General features: G+C 40.1%; 1 protein-coding gene across 3 annotated transcripts in view; it reads left to right on the top strand.

Annotated features, from left to right (window-relative positions):
• LOC122562703 (transmembrane protein 132D-like) overlaps positions 1 to 20,679 on the top strand; it is a 1,133,444-nt gene that overhangs the window by 350,007 nt on the left and 762,758 nt on the right. The window contains exon 1 of one of the 3 annotated variants that reach the window (XM_088000066.1): positions 15,913 to 16,064. The exons of the other annotated variants lie outside the window; for them this stretch is intronic. Within the exon in view, the coding sequence (XP_087856192.1) occupies positions 15,976 to 16,064 (89 nt within the window). The 5' untranslated portion in view covers positions 15,913 to 15,975. Of the gene's footprint in view, positions 1 to 15,912; positions 16,065 to 20,679 lie in introns of those variants that run through there. 3 annotated transcript variants of the gene reach the window in all.

Raw genomic sequence — 20,679 nt, 5'->3', positions numbered from 1 at the left:
CTGGAATGGTCGAAATAAGACAAATGAGCTTCAATAGATTGAATTACTTTCTGTCATATCATTAATTCCTCAATTTATTTTCTTCAAGAGAGCAGAGTGGGAGTGGGCTTGAGTGGAATCCTTTCACCTTTGATCCAAATACATCTTGTATGAATATTTCATTGCCTCCTTTGTTCTCATAGTTGTTAAAAGTTCTAAGTGAACATAGTTTAGAAAATCTGAATACAAATTCCAATGAGCATTGATTTAATACAAAGAACTGACTAATGTTGTGCCACTTGAAACTAATTTCACATTCCCGCTCAGAAGGCATAATGGCGATAGATAGTGGGCAGAATGGAAGAAGGGAAGCAGGTCTGTAAATTGTCTTTTCTATTCTTGGATGGCATGACTGTATTTAATTAATGCAGTGAAAACTTTATATTTGATTTGCTTGTGATATAGAAATTATCGGAGTTGTTGCTGAATGCCTGAGGAAATAAATTAGTTCCGTTTCTCGGTATTGTTGGCCAGCACTTTTTCGAAAAAAGTTATCAAATGATCAATGCGATCATATTCCATGCTCAATCAGGAGAACCGAGTTGACATCATATGTCTGATATTCACAGGCAAAGGTTTTTTTAATCTCTTCACAGTCATTAAATCAAAAAGAAAAAGCAATGCTTGACCAAAGACAGTTGGCTAATTGAACTAATTCCTTTCACAGATCATATACAGTCAACTCCATTATCCAACATATCAAACCTCTTGACGAACATTTGTGTTTCAGTCTCTCACTGTCAACTGTCAGCCAAGGTGATTTTTCAGGTCAGGTGTTGAAGCGCTCCACAAAACTTTCCAGCTTCTCGGTCTGCCTGCAATTTTATATCATTGTAAGAACTCCCCAACGCATACCATTTATGAATAGTTTAAACAGCAAGTGACCCAGAACTGGACCCAGTGGATCTCCTGCACTCATCAATGTTTCCTGATCAGAATGCTCTCTATCCAACATCACCACCTGTTCTCTGTTGCTAAAGCTAGTTTAAAACTCAATTAGATAACTTGTGATCAGTTCCATGGCCCTGTGCCATCTTTGAGCTTTGCATATAGAAATGTATCAAACACCCTTTAAAAATTCAAATAGGCTGGTTTAAAAAAAAAGTGGGCAGTGGTATTCATTGCTGGAACCACTGTTGTTTGTAATTTACATAAACAATTTGCGCTTGTAAATTAAAAATTCAATTTCAAAGAATGAAGATAACACCAAATTGAGGAGTTATAGTCAATGTAGAAAAGCTTTGTAAAAATCCAAGAAGCAAATGAATGAACTTGTGAAATGGCTTGACGCGGCAAATAGACTCCAGCAGAAAATGTAGGATATACAACCTTCGGGAATAATTGAGGTGAATGGCATTGATGTATTCCAGAAGAAGCAATGATTTGGAGATGCCGGTGTTGGACTGGGGTGTACAAAGTTAAAAATCATACAACACCAGGTTATAGTTCAACAGGTTTAATTGGAAGCACACTAGCTTTCGGAGCGCTGCTCCTTCATCAGGTTATCACCTGATGAAGGAGCGTCGCTCCGAAAGCTAATGTGCTTCCAATTAAACCTGTTGGACTATAACCTAGTGTTGTGTGATTTTTAACAGGACAAGCAAGGTAGACACGAGGGGGAAAGAGTAAACATTTATATTCAATTGGTTAGCTAAAGAGAGATGGGTGAACTCTCGTATGGAGCCTTCCTGTGGAACATTTTGATTTCTTTATGACTTTTCAGATGAAGTTCAAGCCTGCTCCACCATTCAGTAAACAGATTGTGTTTTGAGTTCTACCTTCCCATCTACCTCAATGACTCTTGGTTCCCCTGACTAATTAAATTGATTCACACCCATCTTTAACATATTCAACGACCCTACCTCCACCACCTTCTAAGACAGAGAGTTCCAAAGTCACACAACTCTCCGAAAGCAAACAATAACTCATAGAAGAATCACAGATCGTGGAAACAGGCCATTTGCCCAACAAGTCAACACCGACCCTCTGAAGAACAACCCACCAGACCCATTCCCCTACCCCATTATCCTCCATTTACCCCTGACTAATGCACCTAACCTACACATCCCTGAACACTATGGGCAATTTAACATGACCAATTCACCTTACCTGCACATCTTTGGATTGTGGGAGCACCCAGAGGAATCCACGCAGACATGGGGAGAATATGCAAACTCCATACAGGCAGTCACCCGAGGCTGGAATCAGACATAGGTCTCTGGCGCTGTGAGGGAGCAATGCCAACCACTGAGCCATTGTGCTGCCCACAACTCATCCCTGTCCGGAAAGGGTGACTCCATAATAAAAAAGTTCTCCTTAGTTCTGGACTGAACAACAAGAGGAAACATCTTTTAGTAGCACAAAACTTGCTTATTACTGTAAAAAGAAAGATTTTTGAAAAAGAAAGACACAATTTGTTGAAGATTTTCAATTTCCACTCATTAGGACAATTTGCAAGAAAACAATGGAAGAGGAAATCAATTTATCCAAAATGAGAGGAGTTTGTAGATTGGTTGGCACATGGACTTTGTTTGATTAGAGGTGTATCGGTAGAGAATGCACCAATCAATAGGTTAGATAAAGAGAGATGGGAGAAGGCTCGGGTAGACCATAGACACCAGCATGGACCTGTTGGGTCAAATGGTCTTTCAGTACTGTAAGAACTATGGAATTGATTCTATCCATTGGGTTACCCTTAGCTCTTAATACTTTCTCCCCAGGAATGCCAGTGTGTGTGAATGATTTTTCACTCAGGTTCGCTGTTTAAGATCCACATTGAGAAATTGGGCATATCAATCACAGCTATTCCACATGTTAAGATGAACAAATAAGAAATTGCAGTTACAATTTCCTATCTGCACACTGGGCACACCTTTGGAGTGCATTGTGAAACATCTTGGCTATTACCTCTAATTCTCTGATTCCCTTTCCTTGTGAACTCCATTTTCTTTAAGGCAAATTTTGATAGACTGACACAAGATTCTTGTACATTTTCCCAATACTGTTAATTGGGTTCCAGTTGCTCCCAGGTTAGCTTGTTATTTTCTAAAGACAGTGTTCCTACCTTGTTGAACTTTGCATTAGTATTTTGTTATGTATCGAGTTAATCAGATCTATATCTATTTCCTGTCACATTGACTTTAGGAAGGAACTTTCAAAATCTTGACCCGGTGGTAGTCAAATCAAGTTCAGCCAGATCAGGATGGTATGTGGAATGTCTTCAAAATCCCATTGGCTCAGACCTTGCTGGAATGGGGCATGTTGCAGTGTACCAGGTTTAATTCGGCTTTTTGCTGCAATCTTTAATTTGAATAAATAGTCTCCTTTAAATATGAGCTGGCAATAGCTTTGCAAAGGGAATATGGCATTTGTGGCTTTTGTTTATTGTTATTCACCTACTTTTCTCATCAACCTGTTCACAGATGTCATTACACATCTCTGGAGCAGGTGGGAATTCAACCTGGGCCTCCCAGTCCAGGGTGAGGGACACTACTACTGTGCCACAAGAGAGCATGCCTGTCGTTTTGTGCATGATGGGTCTAATCATCTAGATCCTTTTAACCATTGTGATCTAACAGTTGAGCAGGTAGCGAGCAATAATGAGAAGGAAAGTGAATTAAGAATCAAGTAAACAAAGTGAGGGAAGAAAAACTATTGAGAGAAAGAGAGAAAAGAAACAAAGAAAAAGTGACAAAAATTACATCTTTCAGCAGAAATTTGGTTTGTATGCAAAATACTTCTGAAATATATCCACTTTGGTGCTGGAGATGTTGTTTGGCATTCCATTAGCAATTATCATGTTGTTAAGAGCTTATTTATGTTGTTTTGCTTTTAAGTGGCAATTTTAATGGGAAATGAGTGGGTAAATAAATCCAGGGGGTTCTAAAACACGGCTCTGAGGTCTAAGGGTGTTCTGTTGTTTTTTTTCTGTGGGCTTACAGCTTGACAGCAACTCATGTTGACTTTCAAATCACAACAAATCCTTTCCTTGACACTGTTGCCTATTTGCAAATTAGAAACAGCGAGTGCCATTAAACTTGCTGTTAGTTTCTTGACCATACTTTAATGATCTTCAGGACATCCCTTCTGGCAAAACTCCTGGTGCATGTCAATTGGTTGTAGTGTCAGTGTGAATGCCCACAGGCAAACTATAAACTCACAAAATGACACTGGGACTGGTGAAGTGAGGAAGAGGGGACTTTTGAGATTACTAAGTTGTAAAACAGAGGATAAAACAATGATGCCACAAACTCTTTTAATCATAGAAAGATCATTAGGAAGAGATCAAAACAACCAGAAGAGGGGAAAATAAAGTGGAAAAGGATATTGTGATGAGAACATAAGGAATTTGCAAACGTAATGGGCAAACATGTGACAGAGATTAATGTAGGAAAGCGTGAGGCCATTGGAAGAACACAAAAGCTGACTGTTATTCCAATGGAGAGAGGCTTTGAAAAAATGCAGGACAGAGGGGGTCTGAGCGTTCTTGTGCATGAATCTCAAAAAGTTAGCATGCAGGTGCAGCAAGTATTTAAGAAGACACATTGAATTTTGGCATTTATTGTTCAGAGGTTGGAGTTTAAAAATGGGAAAGTTGTTTCAAATTTACAGGGTGATGGGAGGCAACACTTGGAGTAGCGTACACAGATTTAAACCATGTTTTTAAGAAACGTGTGCTAGCATTGCAAACAGTTCAAAAGAGATTCATTCGGCTAATTCCTTGAAGGGGTTGATTTATGAGGAACTGCTAAACTATGCATTTTTTCACTCAAGCTGAGAAGAATGACAGGTGATTTTTTTGGAAACATGCAAGATTTTGAGGAGGCTTGACTGAGTAGATGTTTCCACCAGTTAGAAATCTTGAACGAAAGGAAGGAGTTGCAGATTTAGAGAATACTCAATTATAAAAGGAATTTCTCCTCTTGGGGGTAGGTAATATCAAGAGTTCTCTACCTAAGGGAGGGTAGATCACTGAAACTATTTAAAGAGGAGGGAGACAAATTTGGTAGTTGTGGATGATGGGGATCAGGCAAGAAAGAGTTGAGGCCTGGGACAGATTGGCAATGATTTTATTGAATGGTGGGTCAGGCTTGAAGGGCTGAATGGCCTATTGCTACATTTATTGTTTATGTTTATATCATGATGCCTATAATAGTGCTACTGCCACAGTGAAGCTAATTACTCTGATCCCAGCTTCCTCGCCTTTCTCTGCCCTTGAATAATGTCTTTTCAGTGTTAATCTAATTTTGTCGTACATTTTGATGTGACTTGGCTTCATTTGCAATGTTCTGCATTCTGATAAGTACCTCCGCAGCCTATGGTACAAACCCTAATTTAATTTACTTTCACTGATCAGTGAAAATAATCTTTCAGCATTTACCGACTCCAGGTTTAAAATAGAACTTTGAACTCTTCTCTTCAGTCACCCCCTAACATTTTCTGCCTTTCTGAATAAGGGCCTAGTTTTGACACATTATTGAGCAAAGCTATGTTCCCTCTTGCATTTTTTGAGGGATTCTATGTTGCATTTTTCCCAAAGCAATGTTTGTGCATATGTTAATAAAAATCTTTGTAAAGATATATTGATGAAAAGTAAATAAAATTACAAAAAGTAACTGAGGTAATTTTGAAAGTCCCAAAAAGATAAATATAATAGGGTGACATGGTGGCACAGTGGTTAGCATTGCTGCCTTACAGTGCCAGGGACCCGGGTTCAATTCCAACCGTGGGCGACTGTGTGGAGTTTGTATATTCTCCCCGTGTCTGTGTGGGTTTCCTCTGGGTGCTCTGGTTTCCTCCCATAATCCAAGGACATGCAGGTTAGGTTAAATGACCGTGCTAAATTGCCCATAGTGTTAGGTTCATTAGTCAGGGCTAAATGTAGGGGAATGGGTCTGGATGGGTTACTCTTCAGAGGGTCGGTGTGGACTTGTTGGTCTGAAAGGCCTGTTTCCACACTGTAGGGAATTTAATCTAATCATGATGGTCAGTTAGATAGTATTTTTCTTCCAGCACAGTCACCTGAAATCGCATAAAACCTTCCAGAATTTTAAGGGCAAATTACGTTCATCATTGTTTATCTTGCCTCTCTTTTATGCATCAGATCGTAACCAACTGCAGCACTAGAAGCAGGTCCCATGCTGGAAATTGGCCATACCCCAAATCAAATTGATCATCCTTGGGAGGTTTTGCTAATTGGCCTTATTTTAGAGATCAGGAGGACATGTGGTACAGTAGCAATATCTCTTTCTCAGGCCGAGATGTCCGAATTCAAACCTCTCCTGTTCTAGAGGTGTATTATATGTCTGAACAGGTTGATTAAAAATAATTTCAACCAATCTCTGTACAATGGCCTATGAAACTGTACAATGCTTGTAAGAATACTAATAGGAACATATCAAAAAATTTTGAACCCAGCTTCTAAATTACTAAGAAACTGAGTATTGAAATAAAATATAATTAATAAACAATTCAGTTGTGGTTAATGACATTTTCAGATATTTACAACTGAGGTCCTCAGAGACAGAGGATGAATTAATGATTAAAATGCTTATCTTTGAAGTTTGTGAGAAGATTTGTAGCTCGGGTGCTTGTTGTTGTGGTTCTGTTCGCTGAGCTGGGAATTTGTGTTGCAGACGTTTCATCCCCTGTCTAGGTGACATCCTCAGTGCTTGGGAGTCTCCTGTGAAGTGCTTCTGGGATGTTTCCTCCGGCATTTATAGTGATTTGTATCTGTCGCTTCCGGTTGTCAGTTCCAGCTGTCCGCTGCAGTGGCCGGTATATTGGGTCCAGGTCGATGTGCTTATTGATTGAATCTGTGGATGAGTGCGATGCCTCTAGGAATTCCTTGGCTGTTCTCTGTTTGGCTTGTCCTTTAATAGTAGTGTTGTCCCAGTCGAATTCATGTTCCTTGTCATCTGCATGTGTGGCTACTAAGGATAGCTGGTCGTGTTGTTTCGTGGCTAGTTGGTGTTCATGGATGTGGATCGTTAGCTGTCTTCCTGTTTGTCCTATGTAGTGTTTTGTGCAGTCCTTGCATGGGATTTTGTACACTACATTGGTTTTGCTCATGCTGGGTATCGGGTCCTTCGTCCTGGTGAGTTGTTGTCTGACAATACTATTGATGAGATGAACAGAGTAAAAAGAAGTGAGGAAATGTTATAAATGTTCCCTACAAAGGTGCTTCAAGGAGTTGTAATAATGTGAATTATTGTGATGCATTGAGAACATGTGTTGCATTTGTCAACAAAACATAAAACCAGAATAAGAATGGGTTTATTTTTATAAAGGAATTGATTTATATATGTTGCCTTTCCATATGTTTCTGTAATTTTCCTTTACAACATGGAAAGTTAGAAATCTCAGTCTAAAAAGTTTTTACACGCTTGTACAGACAGCTATGTAGCCACCATTCTATTCTGAATTATGGCATTATGTTCAAAATGGAGTCCATAACTGAATGGAGATTGACAGGAGAACATTAACATTCCAGCTTTAAAGCTTCATTTTTTAAAGGTTACTCTTGGCTGTAATATGATCCGAGATCACAGAATGTTACAGATAGGCTGCAATCTGAAATAGTTTACCAAGAGTGTCCTTACATATCAAAGGTGTCAGTGTGAGAGGTGGCAGGGCCCATAGGGAAATAACTTGGTTTTGTCGACAAAATAGTACACTCACCGTCCACTCACATTAAAAAAAAGCAAAACACCCTGGATGGTGGGAGGCTGAAAGAAAAACCAGACAATGCTCGAAACATGCAGCGAGTCTGGTGGAGAGAGAAGCAGTTAATAGGGCAAATTTGTATCCAGAAACATATTGAGGTTTGCTTGGTTCATATGCGAAAATTAAACATAATCTCAAAGCTGAAGCTAAAGTCCCACCCTCGGTTTGAAAGGAAGTTGGCCAGCATTGGGTGGGATGATGGAGGGAGAGAACGGTCATCCACATAGCAAGTTGCGAGGAGGTGGGTGTGCCATATAAATTTTATAATCAGGTCTCGGCACTCAGATGGAATGTATAGTTCAGGTTTTACATAGCTTCGTCATTTTTCCTGGGCTTTGGGAAAGCCAGTAGTTAATCATAGGGGAGGACTGCTTCTTAAAAGAATCCACTTTTCCATCACACACACACACACGCACACACCGTGCCACCAAGCTTGCCACCTTCCACCTTTGGAAATTCTTCACCATTCCCAATCCCACCTGTCCTGGATGCAGTGGAGTGCTTGTCTCCCTGTCCATCACCAAAATGCTCCCACTAAGTTAGCTGAAGGCTACCCCCCTCTTATTAGGCTGTGGCCTCCCCAGGAGCACTGTTACACCCTGACAGCTAGCCAGGCCTGTTAATTAAAGCAAGCTTTTTGGTGGAGTAAAAGATCCACATAAACTGCAAAGCACATCAAAACTGATGCCCCCTCCTCTTCATTAAAAAAATCACTCAAATAAAATATCAGGGTCAATGTTTCTGCTTTATCACAAGTGGAATAATTTAGAGATTAAACCACTTCCAAACGAGTTGAAAATCAAAGGAACAGGATCTGGGAGAGGGCTGGATTGGGGATGGTTGTAGTGGAGATCGATACAGTGGGTCTGTGATTGTGCAGAAAGCCGAAGTGATTACATGATAAAACTGGGGCTGGTGCATGGGAAACATGGGTGATAATGGAATGTAAAATCAAAGATAGTGTCAGCAAATGAATGGCAATAGTAGACCTATTTCCAATTCCTGTTGTCCTGGAACATTGGATTGGTGGCTTAGGCGTTAAGGTGTGAAACTCACTGATGAGGCTGTAAGTTTGTAAAGTGGCAAATCAGAAGGCACTGTTCCTTGAACTTACATTAGCTTCTTTAACTGCCAAGCTTCTTCCTCGTCGGTGTCCTTTCCTGGAATTCTTCCATGCAGATTTTAAATGATTCAAGTAAATAAATATTTGAACAAGTCATTGAAACAAAATTGCTGACAGTTGTTATTAAGTTGAAAGAGAGTATGGTCACTTTAAGACAGGGATGCCTTTTCTGGGCTGACAGCACCTCTGTCTGTGATTAGCTGATGATAAAATGTAACCATCAACTTTGGGTTATGTTTTGATGTTAAGACAATCAGATTTGAATTCAACAAATTAATTTAAATTATGCGCAGGAAACCAAAAACTAATTGAATTTGAATTTGAATTTATTGCATTGACAACATTGGACTAATGAGAGGGTACGATGTTGGCGGTATAAAAAAAAGGAAGGGCATTTTGAAAATTGGTCAAAGCCAACTACCCATTTAACTGAAGAAATAAACATCTTGCTCGCAAAAGAAATCTCTCAGAAGGCATTATCTGTTAAAGGTACCAAGAAATTATATACAAAGGCACTCACAGTAAGAAGAAGGCCGAAGGAGAAGACAGCAGAATTGGAAGGAAGACAGCATGAGAGACTATATGGACTTTGTGAGATTAAGTTGATTTAATGTTTAATAATTGTGTTATTGGAGCAACAATTTAATAGAGTCGGGGTCAGATAGTGAATGGTTAAGATACAGGTGGCTTGGATTTGTTAATAGTTTTTGTTGAGTGTTCACTGTTAGAGTTAGGAAAATAAATTTTTGGTTTTTCTTTAAATGGTGAAAACCAAGGCTTTTTTTTCACACACTTTTGGCAGATGGTGAGGTGAGCTTTTCTGGTGTGTTAGTTTTAATTAGCAGAAGGGTTTAATCTCTGCATCGTAACACAGCACAGTGAACTATTTTCACGTTAGTAATCTAGTGCTAATGTCTCAAATCCTCTGTACTCCCAACAATCAACTCAGCAAATTCATGAGATGTCTCATCTGTCTACTGGTGTTTCTCACTATATCCTGCTGTTGAGAGCTCAAAAGGAAACCTCTTTTAGTTCATATTTTTATACAATTGTCACAGATCTAAAATCTGATATAGCAGTACAGTTCTTGAGAAGTTGGTGAAGATCAACCTTCTGGAAGGACTGTGTAATATGTATAACCAGATGCATTAGGAGCAAGAGTATGCCACTTACCCTGATAAGCCAGCTTTGCCATTCAATAAGATCCTGATTGATTTGATTTGATTTGCCACATTCCCACTGACTCCAGTAACCTTTCACCCCCTTGCTTTTCAAGAATCTATCTCTCTCTACCCTAAAAATATTCAAAGACTTGACTTGCATTGCCTTTTGAGCAACAGTGTTTCAGAGACACGTGACTCTCTCGCGATAAGAAATAAACTTCCCTTACCTCTATCTTGACTGGGTGACATATTTTTATTTTTAAATAGTCACCATAGCTCTAGGTGTCTCCTACACAAGGGACCATCCTCTCCATATCCGCCATGCCAAGATCTTCTGTTTTACCCCGCACCATCTTGTATGTTTCAATCAAATTGTCACATATTCTCTTAAACTCCAGTGGGGACAACCCAGCCTGTCTGAATGTTCCTCAGAAGGACCTCCCTATTCCGAAAAACCTCTGTTTGTAATTCATTTACATCTATCCTTAAGAATGGAGACCAGTACCATTCACAATACTCGAGATGTGGTCACCTCAGTGCCCTTTGTAACTGAAGCATGGCCTCCCCACTTTAATGTTCAATTCCTCTCATAATAAACAAGAACATTATATTTGCTTTCCAAATGAAATGTATGAAGTGTGTGGTAACATGGCAGTTTTTGCACTGCAGCTGGTATGTGTCACTGCCACTGTGAAGATAGTGATATTTATGGAGCTGCCTCCTCCAGATAGTTATTGAATTAATCAACACCATTCACAACTGAATGTGGTGGGTCTGTGGAGCTCAGACCTGACGGTTTGGCTGTGAGAATGGTTCACTCTGCCTATCACTTGTTGCTTATGTTACAGGTTCCAGCTCCTTTTTAAGAATGCTTAATACTAATCTTGGCATGCGCTTCTTTGTGTCATTAAGTCATGCAGCATGGAAACAGACTCTTCAGTCCAACATATATGCGTCATCCTGATATCCTAACCTGACGTAGTACCATTTGCCAGCATTAGGCCCATATCCCTCTAATATCTTATTCAGGTTTGGTATGCTTTCTTTTATTGGTCAGAGTGTTGAGTACAGGAGTTGGGAGGTCATGTTGCGGCTGTACAGGACATTGGTTAGGTCACTGTTGGAATATTATGTGCAATTCTGGTCTCCTTCCTATCGGAAAGATGTTGTGAAATTTGAAAGGGTTCAGAAAAGATTTACAAGGATGTTGCCAGGGTTGGAGGATTTGAGCTATAGGGAGATGCTGAACAGGCTGGGGCTGTTTTCCCTGGAATGTCAGAGGCTGACGGGTGACCTTATAGAGGTTTATAAAATTGAGGGGCACGGATAGGATAAATAGACAAAGTCCAGAACTACAGGGCATAAGTTTAGAGTGAGAGGGACCTCACTCTAAAGATATAAAAGGGACCTAAGGGGCAACCTTTTCATGCAGAGGGTGGTATGTGTATGGAATGAGGTGCCAGAGGAAGTGGTGGGGGCTGGTACAATTGGAATATTTAAGAGGCATTTGGATGGGTATATGAATAGGAAGGGTTTGGAGGGATATGGGCCAGGTGCTGGCAGGTGGGACTAGATTGGGTTGGGATATCTGGTGGGCATGAACGGGTTAGACCGAAGGGTCTGTTTCCATGCTGTACATCTCTATGACTCTATGACTCTCTTTACCCATCTGCATGCCCTTTAAATGTTGTCATTGTACCAGCCTCCATCACTTCCTCTGGCAGCTCATTCCATACTTGTACCACCCTCTTTGTGAAAAGGTTACCCGTCAGGCCTTTTTTTAAATCTTTCCCCTCTCACATTAAATCTTTGCACCTTAACTTTGGTCTGCATTACCGTAAGGAAATAAACCTTGCCTATTCACCCTATCCATGCCCTTCATGATTTTGTGGACCTCTATAACATCACCCCTCAGCCTCCAACATTCCAGGGGACAAAGCCCAAGCCCCAGTCATCCAGAATTCCCTACACCTACCAATCTTGCCCTTCATACTAGCAGGAACATATTGTCTCTGAACTCTTGTTACATCATTTTTAAAGTCTTCCATTTCCCAACTGTCCCTTTACCTGAGATCAGTCTACCCCAGTTAACTTTTGAAAGTTCCTGTCTAATACTGAAAAATTGGCCTTATTCCATTTTAGAACTTTAACTTTTTAATCATTGACGAAGTTAAATGACGTATATATAGAGAAAAAGACAAAAAGGGAAGACTTGTCATTCTTTACTACTCAAGGTAATGTGAATAAAGGAGAAGGCAAACAGAAAATGTTAATAAAACAGATTGAAATACTTCAAGCAAGTGTATCATTCCAGCAGAATGACCTCGGTGAGAGAAACTGCATTCTTTATCACCACATTTAATGTGGAAGATGGTTATTTTTCAGCTTAATCTTCCAGACAGTTCAAACATTTTTGCATGGAAGAACTATAAGTGAAATTACAAAGAAGTGTACAGAAATGCAAAATATTTGCAAAATAAAAGGAAAACTACAAAGTAGAAACTATCACGAAAGTCTTTTTTGTTTGACATTCACAATGATTGGTACTCAAAGGCACTTTAAATGTGTAATATCTTCATCTGTATTCCTTCCTTCCTGAAAGCCATGAAGATTTCTTGTTTCACCATCTGTGACGTTTCCTCTTCTTTACCACTGTTTTACAGTGGGTCATCATTTCTTGTTTCGAAATTCTTCAAGCCATTCATAATTTCAAACACTTCTCCCACATACTCTTTATTGACAGCACAGAAGTGAAAACCCTGGTGTTGGTTCTTACCTCATTCATTATTCCCTTAAATTCTGAGAGAAACTGTGCATCTCTCTTCAATAACAGAAAATCCTGAAGGAAATAGGGTGTCCAAAACTGGACATTTCATTCCAGTTCTGGTCAGTGCATTCCCGGGTATGCAGTACATCCATTGTGAGGTTTCTCACTTTCCATTTTTCTTTGCCAACCAAGGAGCATTGTGCTGATAGGTCTTGGAGATGGATCACTAAAACTTTCTCCTTCACTTAAACTTATGCAGAGATTAACATGCTTGGGATCCATGGTGACCTGGCTATGTGGATTGAGAATAGGCTTGCCCAAAGAAGGCAGCAGATATTGGTGGAAGGGAGATCTGGTGGTATTCTGCAGGGATCCGTGTGGGGACCTCTGCTGTTTGTGGTATTAAAACTTAGATGAAAATGTAGATGGGTGGGTTAGTATGTTTGCAGTTCATACAAAGATCGATGGAGTTGTGGATAGTGTAGTATGTTGTCAAAGGATACAGTAGGATATAGATCAGTTACAGATATGGACAGAGAAATGGCAGTTGGAGTTTAATCCTGGTTGTATTTGGAAAGGCAAGGACTGATTCGGGATAGTCAACATGGCTTTGTGCGTGGGAAATCATGTCTCACAAACTTGATTGAGTTTTTTGATGAAGTAACAAAGAAGATTGATGAGGGCAGAGCAGTAGATGTGATCTATATGGACTTCAGTAAGGCATTCGACAAGGTTCCCCATGGGAGACTGATTGATTAGCAAGGTTAGATCTCATGGAATACAGGGAGAACTAGCCATTTGGATACAGAACTGGCTCCAGGTTAGAAGACAGCGGGTGGTGGTGGAGGGTTGTTTTTCAGACTGGAGGCCTGTGACCAGTGGAGTGCCAGAAGGATTGGTGCTGGGCCCTCTATTTTTTGTCATTTACATAAATGATTTGGATGCGAGCATAAGAGGTGCAGTTAGTAAGTTTGCAGATGACACCAAAATTGAAGGTGCAGTGGACAGTGAAGAGGGTTACCTCAGATTACAACAGGATCTGGACCATATGGGCCAATGGGCTGAGAGGTGGCAGATGGAGTTTAATTCAGATAAATGCGAGGTGCTGCATTTTGGGAAAGCAATTCTTAGCAGGAATTATACACTTAATGGTAAGGTCCTAGGGAGTGTTGCTGGACAAAGAGACCTTGGAGTGCAGGTTCATAGCTCCTTGAAAGTGGAGTCGCAGGTAGATAGGATAGTGAAGAAGGCATTTGGTATGCTTTCCTTTATTGGTCAGAGTACTGAGTACAGGAGTTGGGAGGTCATGTTGCGGCTGTACAGGACATTGGTTAGGCCACTGTTGGAATATTGCGTGCAATTCTGGTCTCCTTCCTATCAGAAAGATGTTGTGAAACTTGAAAGGGTTCAGAAAAGATTTACAAGGATGTTGCCAGGGTTGGAGGATCTGAGCTACAGGGAGAGGCTGAACTGGCTGGGGCTGTTTTCCCTGGAGCGTTGGAAGCTGGGGGGTGACCTTGTAGAGGTTTACAAAATTGAGGAGTTTGGATAGGATAAATAGGCAAAGTCTTTTCCCTGGGGTTGGGGAGTCCATAACTAGAGGGCATAGGTTGAGGGTGAGAGGGGAAAGATATAAAAGAGACCTAAGGGGCAACGTTTTCACGCAGAGGGTGGTACGTGTATGGAATGAGCTGCCAGAGGATGTGGTGGAGGCTGGTACAATTGCAACATTTAAGAGGCATTTGGATGGGTATATGAATAGGAAGGGTTTGGAGGGATATGGGCTGGTTGCTGGCAGGTGGGACTAGATTGTGTTGGGATATCTGGTCGGCATGGATGGGTTGGACCGAAGGGTCTGTTTCCATGCTCTACATCTCTATGACTCTAAGTGTGAGGTGCTGCATTTTGGGAGATCAAATGTTATGGAAAAGTATACAGTTAATGACAGGACTCTGAACAACATTGATGTATTCAGGGATCTTGGAGATAGCTTCCTGAAAGTGGCCACGCAATTGGATAACGTGGTAAAGAAGGTGTATGGCATGCCTTTATTGATCAAGGAATTGAGTAAAAGAGTCAGGATGTCATGTTGCAGCTTTATAAGACTTTGGCGAGAGTTTTGTGTTCATTTCTGGTCACCACATTACAGCAAGGATGCAGAGGCTTTGGTGAAGGTACAAAAGTGGTTTACCAGGATGCTGCCTTGATTAGCAGGTATGAACTGTAAGGAGAGATTAGAAAACAGGCTGTTTTCTCTGGAGTGGTGGAGGCTGAGGGGAGACTTGATAGAAGTCTATAAAATTGAGATACATGGATAGAACATGGTTGACAGAACCTTTTCCCCAGAGTTAAAATGTCTCATACTAGGGGACGTGCATTTAAGGTGAGGGGGGAAGTTCAAAGGAGATGTGAGGGACAAGTGTTTTACAGAGTGGTAGGAGTCTGGAATGTGCTACCAAAGGTGATGGTGGAGGCAGATATGATATGGGCATTTAAGGGGCTTTTAGATAGCACGTGATTATGCAGGGAGTGGAGGGATATGGATCAAAGGCAGGCAGAAAGTATTAGTTTAATGTGGTGTCCGTTTCAGCACAATATTGTGGGCTGAAGGGTCTGTTCCTGTGCTGTACTGTTCTATGTTCTAAAGTATTCTTGTTGTCTCTGGCCATTTCTTCAACAACACTGTACTTTTTATTGGTAACATGTTATAAATCCCTCTGTTCTATCCGTGTTGACTTACCTAATAAAGGAAGTTTCCAGCAGCTACGTTATTAACAATTGGAAATACCTTGGCAAGTTCTCAGCTCCCTAACAATGTTTTAAAGCATTTGGGTTAAAGTGACAGACGGCTGGCTGGGTTGTGCAGATTGTATTAGACTCTTAAGGAGATTTAGAGAGGAAGAACACAAGAATTGGATTAATATTAAAGTACTGATTAGTAAATTGTCCAATCTGAAGTGAACATTGCAAGCTATTGTATTACACCAATTGCTTTCCCCAAACTCCAATGTTACATTCAGGGTTTTATGGTACAATGCCTCCATCACTCAATGCACAGTGTAACCTCCTGAGCATTGCATGTTTCTTCACCAAGATCGACTTGTAGATTTTTGTGTGTAATATAACTATCAGTGATTCAGAAAGGCTTAGAATAACAAATGTTCACCCGCTGGAACTACATCCTCAGTGTGCGATGCTGCCTGAGCCACTCGATTGTGCAATTGTTTGGTAAACCACTCACAGTCAGGTATTGTCATTTATAATGAATTGACAGCAAACAGTATGATTGTGCCAGCTAAAAAGATTATGCATGCAGGAATTTTAAAAATGTAGCAGCGCTTTCTAAATCTGAAAAATCTGTATGATAGTCTGGAGATCAGAGTGCAGGGTTAGCACACATGCTTCTCCTCGTTTATAGCAGTATTTTAACAACTTTAGCAGATCCCTGTGCTTATGATGAGTCAGGGTTTACAGTACTAGTTAGTTTTTTTTTTGGTTGGTGCATCTATGCTGTGCTGTCAGATTATATTCTGTTTGTAATGTTCTCAGATGCACTGCTATTTTATTCCATCCTTCTTGGAAGGAAATAGCATTTTCTATTTCAATTCTAAGACTTAAGAGGGAGTAGGTATTTTGCCTTTACTGTGGAGGCACTACCAGACAGGAAAAGCTTTGAGTAAACCTATGGAATGATTTTGTTCTACCTTTTACCTCCTAACCTTTAAAATGCTCTTAGTAATGTTCAGAGTGTGTGAGCACAAAGTAAAGCAGAATGATGATTGGAAGTTTAAACTTATTTGCATATTTGTTTCCTTTGTGTAATGTGAAGGTTTCACAGCAACAAAACATTTTTCTAAAGCTCCTTTTGATATAGGTGCTTTTGATGTAGAGAAAAGGAACCCCAAGGCATTTAATGAAAGTGTGAAGGAAACTACTGGAATAGGATTTGTACTCTGACCTTGTTCATTGCTGGAGTAATAATGCAATACCCATCTACTGTTCGTATGACATTTGTTCAAAACAAACGCTAATATAGGGAAAGCATTTGGTATAAGCATTTTGAATACATTCACATCAAATATAAGAGTTCGAATTTTTGCGACTCTCCTGCTAAATTTATACCTTTTTTTGTTGAAGTGCGGGTTAGTGATGAACAGGCCAATCCCAATGCTGAGAAAGCTCATCTAATTAGCCACCAATCACTTCATGAGAGCAGATGGGCAACTGTGGGTGAGTTTCTCAGTGAATCACAGACCTCAACACTGGTGGCTTCTGGGTCTTAAAGTCTGCTGATCAAGGCTTACTTCTTGGAGGTCCTGGAGTAGAGTTAATTGGAGTGGGCGTGGGCATGGGCGGGAGTTGGAGTTGTGGGGAGACAGGTGTCAAGGGAATTGTAGATAACTGTGGGCATAGCTTTCAGAATCCATTCCTTGCCTTTGATTACCCCAGATTTGGAACAATTAAGGCACTCACCAACCTGGCAGGCAGGTGGCCGCAATATCCCAGTTAGGAGGCAGGTAATCAGAGGGGGTGGTAGGTTGAGACCACTAATTGATGACTTAAGTATCTTTATTGATGGTGGGTTGAGAAGGTTGCCAATGGCCCTTTTCATCAGACTGAACTGAAGTGAGGCAGGCTTTATAATGTCAGCCATTGCGGAGGGAATGGGTCTGTGTGTGGGGACCGAAATACTGGCATTCAAATTAAGTGTAAGACTGCATTCAGACTTAGGAGCGTCGACTCACTGTCAAAAGGATGCAAATGTGCCTCAATAGGGATGTCCAGACAGAGTAAGTAAGCGGCTTGAGTTGTGTATCTGGCATTTGTATAAAACAATTCTGAGTGCTCGCACTTTTAAGGTCGGAAACTAAAGAGCATTAGGGAACAGGTCCTTAGACCAAGAGAGAGCCTGGGCAATTTGCTGTTATAGTTGGCTAGCATCCACTGATCCTGAGCAATTGAGTTGTCCCAATAATGATCACACCACAAACTTCAGTAAGGTCAGTCTCAATCGCCTTTGGTGAAAATAGCCAGACTTTTTTCTTAGATATTGCTTGCAGCAAGAGATGTTTTGTAGTCAATCTTCCCTTTTTTACCTCTTTTCCACTCACCTGTTTTGTCTTCCTCAGGACTTATGATCTATACTGGTAACGCGGTTGGCAACATATCTCACACACTACCTTTTACTATTTAAATTATCATAGAAAGAAAAAGACCGCTCATGTTTAGTTTCTGATATTTTGTCTCAAAAAATGACATAATCTTAAACGATGAGGGACAGCTGTCTGCTGATGTTCTGGGTTAGTTTTCTATTTCTACACAGGATTGCAGAGGGATGAGGATTCGAAATAGCAATGTCTAATACGTTCAGTGAAAGAGCACTGCTTGGAATTGTAGTCTGCCACCTGCTGAGAGCCAGAGCTTTTAGTAATTCCACAATACTCTGAAAAATATTGTGTTCCAGTCTATTTTTAGGAATAACTGCAATCTTAAAATAAAATCATGAATGAACATTGTCAAAGCTACATAAGGCAATTCAATAACTAAGATTACTCATGTTATTTTATCATGAACTATGTCATTTTTAATATTATCAATTTTAGTTTTTAGAGAATAGGTCTTTCAGTTACAGGGAAAGGATGAAACGTCATAATTTTTCATTGTGATTTTGAGCATCTGGTACACCTGCTCCTTTCTTTACTGGACTGTTCAACAGACTGATCCTGCAATATTGCTAGTTGCTTGCTAAGAGTTTTTGCCACTGCCCTAACTTTTGCACAGTATCATGGGGAATAGAAGCAGGAGTAGGCAATTTAGCCCTGTGAGTCTGGTCCTCCCTTCAACATGATCCCAGTTGATCATCTAACTCAGTCCCCTCTTCCCACTTTCTCCCCATAACCTTTGGTCTAGTCCTAAGAACTGTATCTAATACTTCTTGATGAGATTTAATGTTCTGGCCAATGTTTGACCACTTGCTGTGGCAGAGAATTCCACAGATTCACCACTTTCTGGGTGAAGGAATTTCTCCCCATCTTAGACAAAAATAGTTTACCATTTATTCTGAAACTGTGACCCTATTTCTGACCTTCCCCTTTGAGAATATATTTTATGTGTTTACTCTGTGTCTGGTCCTGTTATAAGCTTATCTGTTTCTATGAGATCACCCCCTCATTCTTCTAAACATCAGTGAATGTAATGCTAATTGATCCAGTGTCTCTTCATCCGTCAGTCTTGCCATCCCAGGAATCCGTTTGGTAAACATTTGTTGCACTCCCTCCATAGCCAAAACATCCAATTTTGGTAGGGAGACCAAAATTGCACATGGTACTCCAGGTGTGGTCTCACCAAGGCCCTGTACAATTGCAACAAGACACCCCTGACTCTTTACTCAAATCCTCTCACTTTGAAGATTAACATACCATTTGCTGTCTTTACTCCCTGCTACATTAGCATGCTTTCTTCCAGAGACTGCAAGGACAGGCCAAATCTCATTGTACCTACTTTTCCCAGCCTATTTCCATTCCGATATAATCTGCCTTCCTATTTTTGTGACCGAAGTGGATGACCTCACATTGATCCATATGAAATTTTATCTGTGTTTTCTCCTGCATCCTATAACTTCAGGTCTGTAGGCAGTAACTTTTGTTCCATCAAACATAGTATTTGATCTAATATGACAATGATATGCATCCCTGTGATGCTCAATGTAAGTTTTCGGTTAGATTCTCATGTTTCTCCTTGGAGTGGCATGGAGAGATTTTCTAAAGGAGGAGATCCAATCACTGTAATCTCTTTGTATCAATGAGCATTCAGCCTTTTGCTATGCTCAAGCAGTATTTTACTTCACACTCTTTAGATGCGAATGACCTTTTTACAGACATGTGATTCCTTGTCATGGACAGAAAATGCCTGCTAGGTTTTATTGTTTCACAGCATTGACACTGTCTCTTCAGATCTGATATTTGATCTGTTGGATGCAATATTCTACTTGTTCAGCTTCAGCCTTAGTGTTTTCTTTTGAAGCAACTCTGCATCTTAAGAATTGTTGTCTTCAAGATGTCTAATCCTGACTCTTTGACTTATCTCTGACATTCAATCTTTTTGGAAGTACTTTTCTCCTTCTATTTTTTCTTAATGTGTATATTTACTCTTATTTATTTGGAGCAGTTTTAAATTTGTAGAATTTCGCTGTAATCTGCTTGTTTTAAGTCAATGCTGTTCTAAATTTTGTTGTCAAAAGTATCTTCAGACTTTTAGACTCTGTTGACAGCAAGGCTGTTTGAAATTTTGCCGCTAATGCTTTAAATTCAGTTAACCACTAATACAGTTTTGAAATACTAATATCAAATTACAATTTCTGCTCAGTAACAATATTGCATATCTATTGCTTACTGGGAATTTTCCTGCATTTTTAAATGATCAAAAGAGTGGTTTCCACTTTTTGGTGGGATTACCCACCTTTTTTCAGCCACAATAGATTTTTTTTTCCTCTTTAAATTCATAATCATAGCATTATATATAGCACAAAAGAGGCCCTCCAGCCCATTATGTCTGTACTATCTAATCCTACTTTCCAGTACTTCCAGGTAAACTGAATATTTTTCAGCCTGTTACGGTCTAACACACAAGGCACGTACCAATAAATGATTTTCACAGTAAAGTTATTAGGCGTGGTGTTAACAATTCTTCCTAATTAACAATTCTGTAACTTTATTTACAGAGCCTTCTCACAGATCTTTTGTCTCTTCCCAGCATGGCTAGCTTTGACTAGTTTCCTACCCCATACTGTTTTCCCTGCACCGCTCATAAGTTCTAAAATGAAGGTCTCCTTCAGGAGTGCTGTTTTCACCCCCTTGGTCCTC

The sequence above is a fragment of the Chiloscyllium plagiosum genome, unplaced genomic scaffold, assembly GCF_037043375.1.
Source record: "Chiloscyllium plagiosum isolate Xiang-an unplaced genomic scaffold, Cpla_swu_hap1 HiC_scaffold_24, whole genome shotgun sequence".
In the NCBI taxonomy this organism is placed as follows: Eukaryota; Metazoa; Chordata; class Chondrichthyes; order Orectolobiformes; family Hemiscylliidae; genus Chiloscyllium; species Chiloscyllium plagiosum.
Note: the sequence above shows the minus strand (reverse complement) of the source record. Positions and strands in the feature narration are given on the sequence as shown.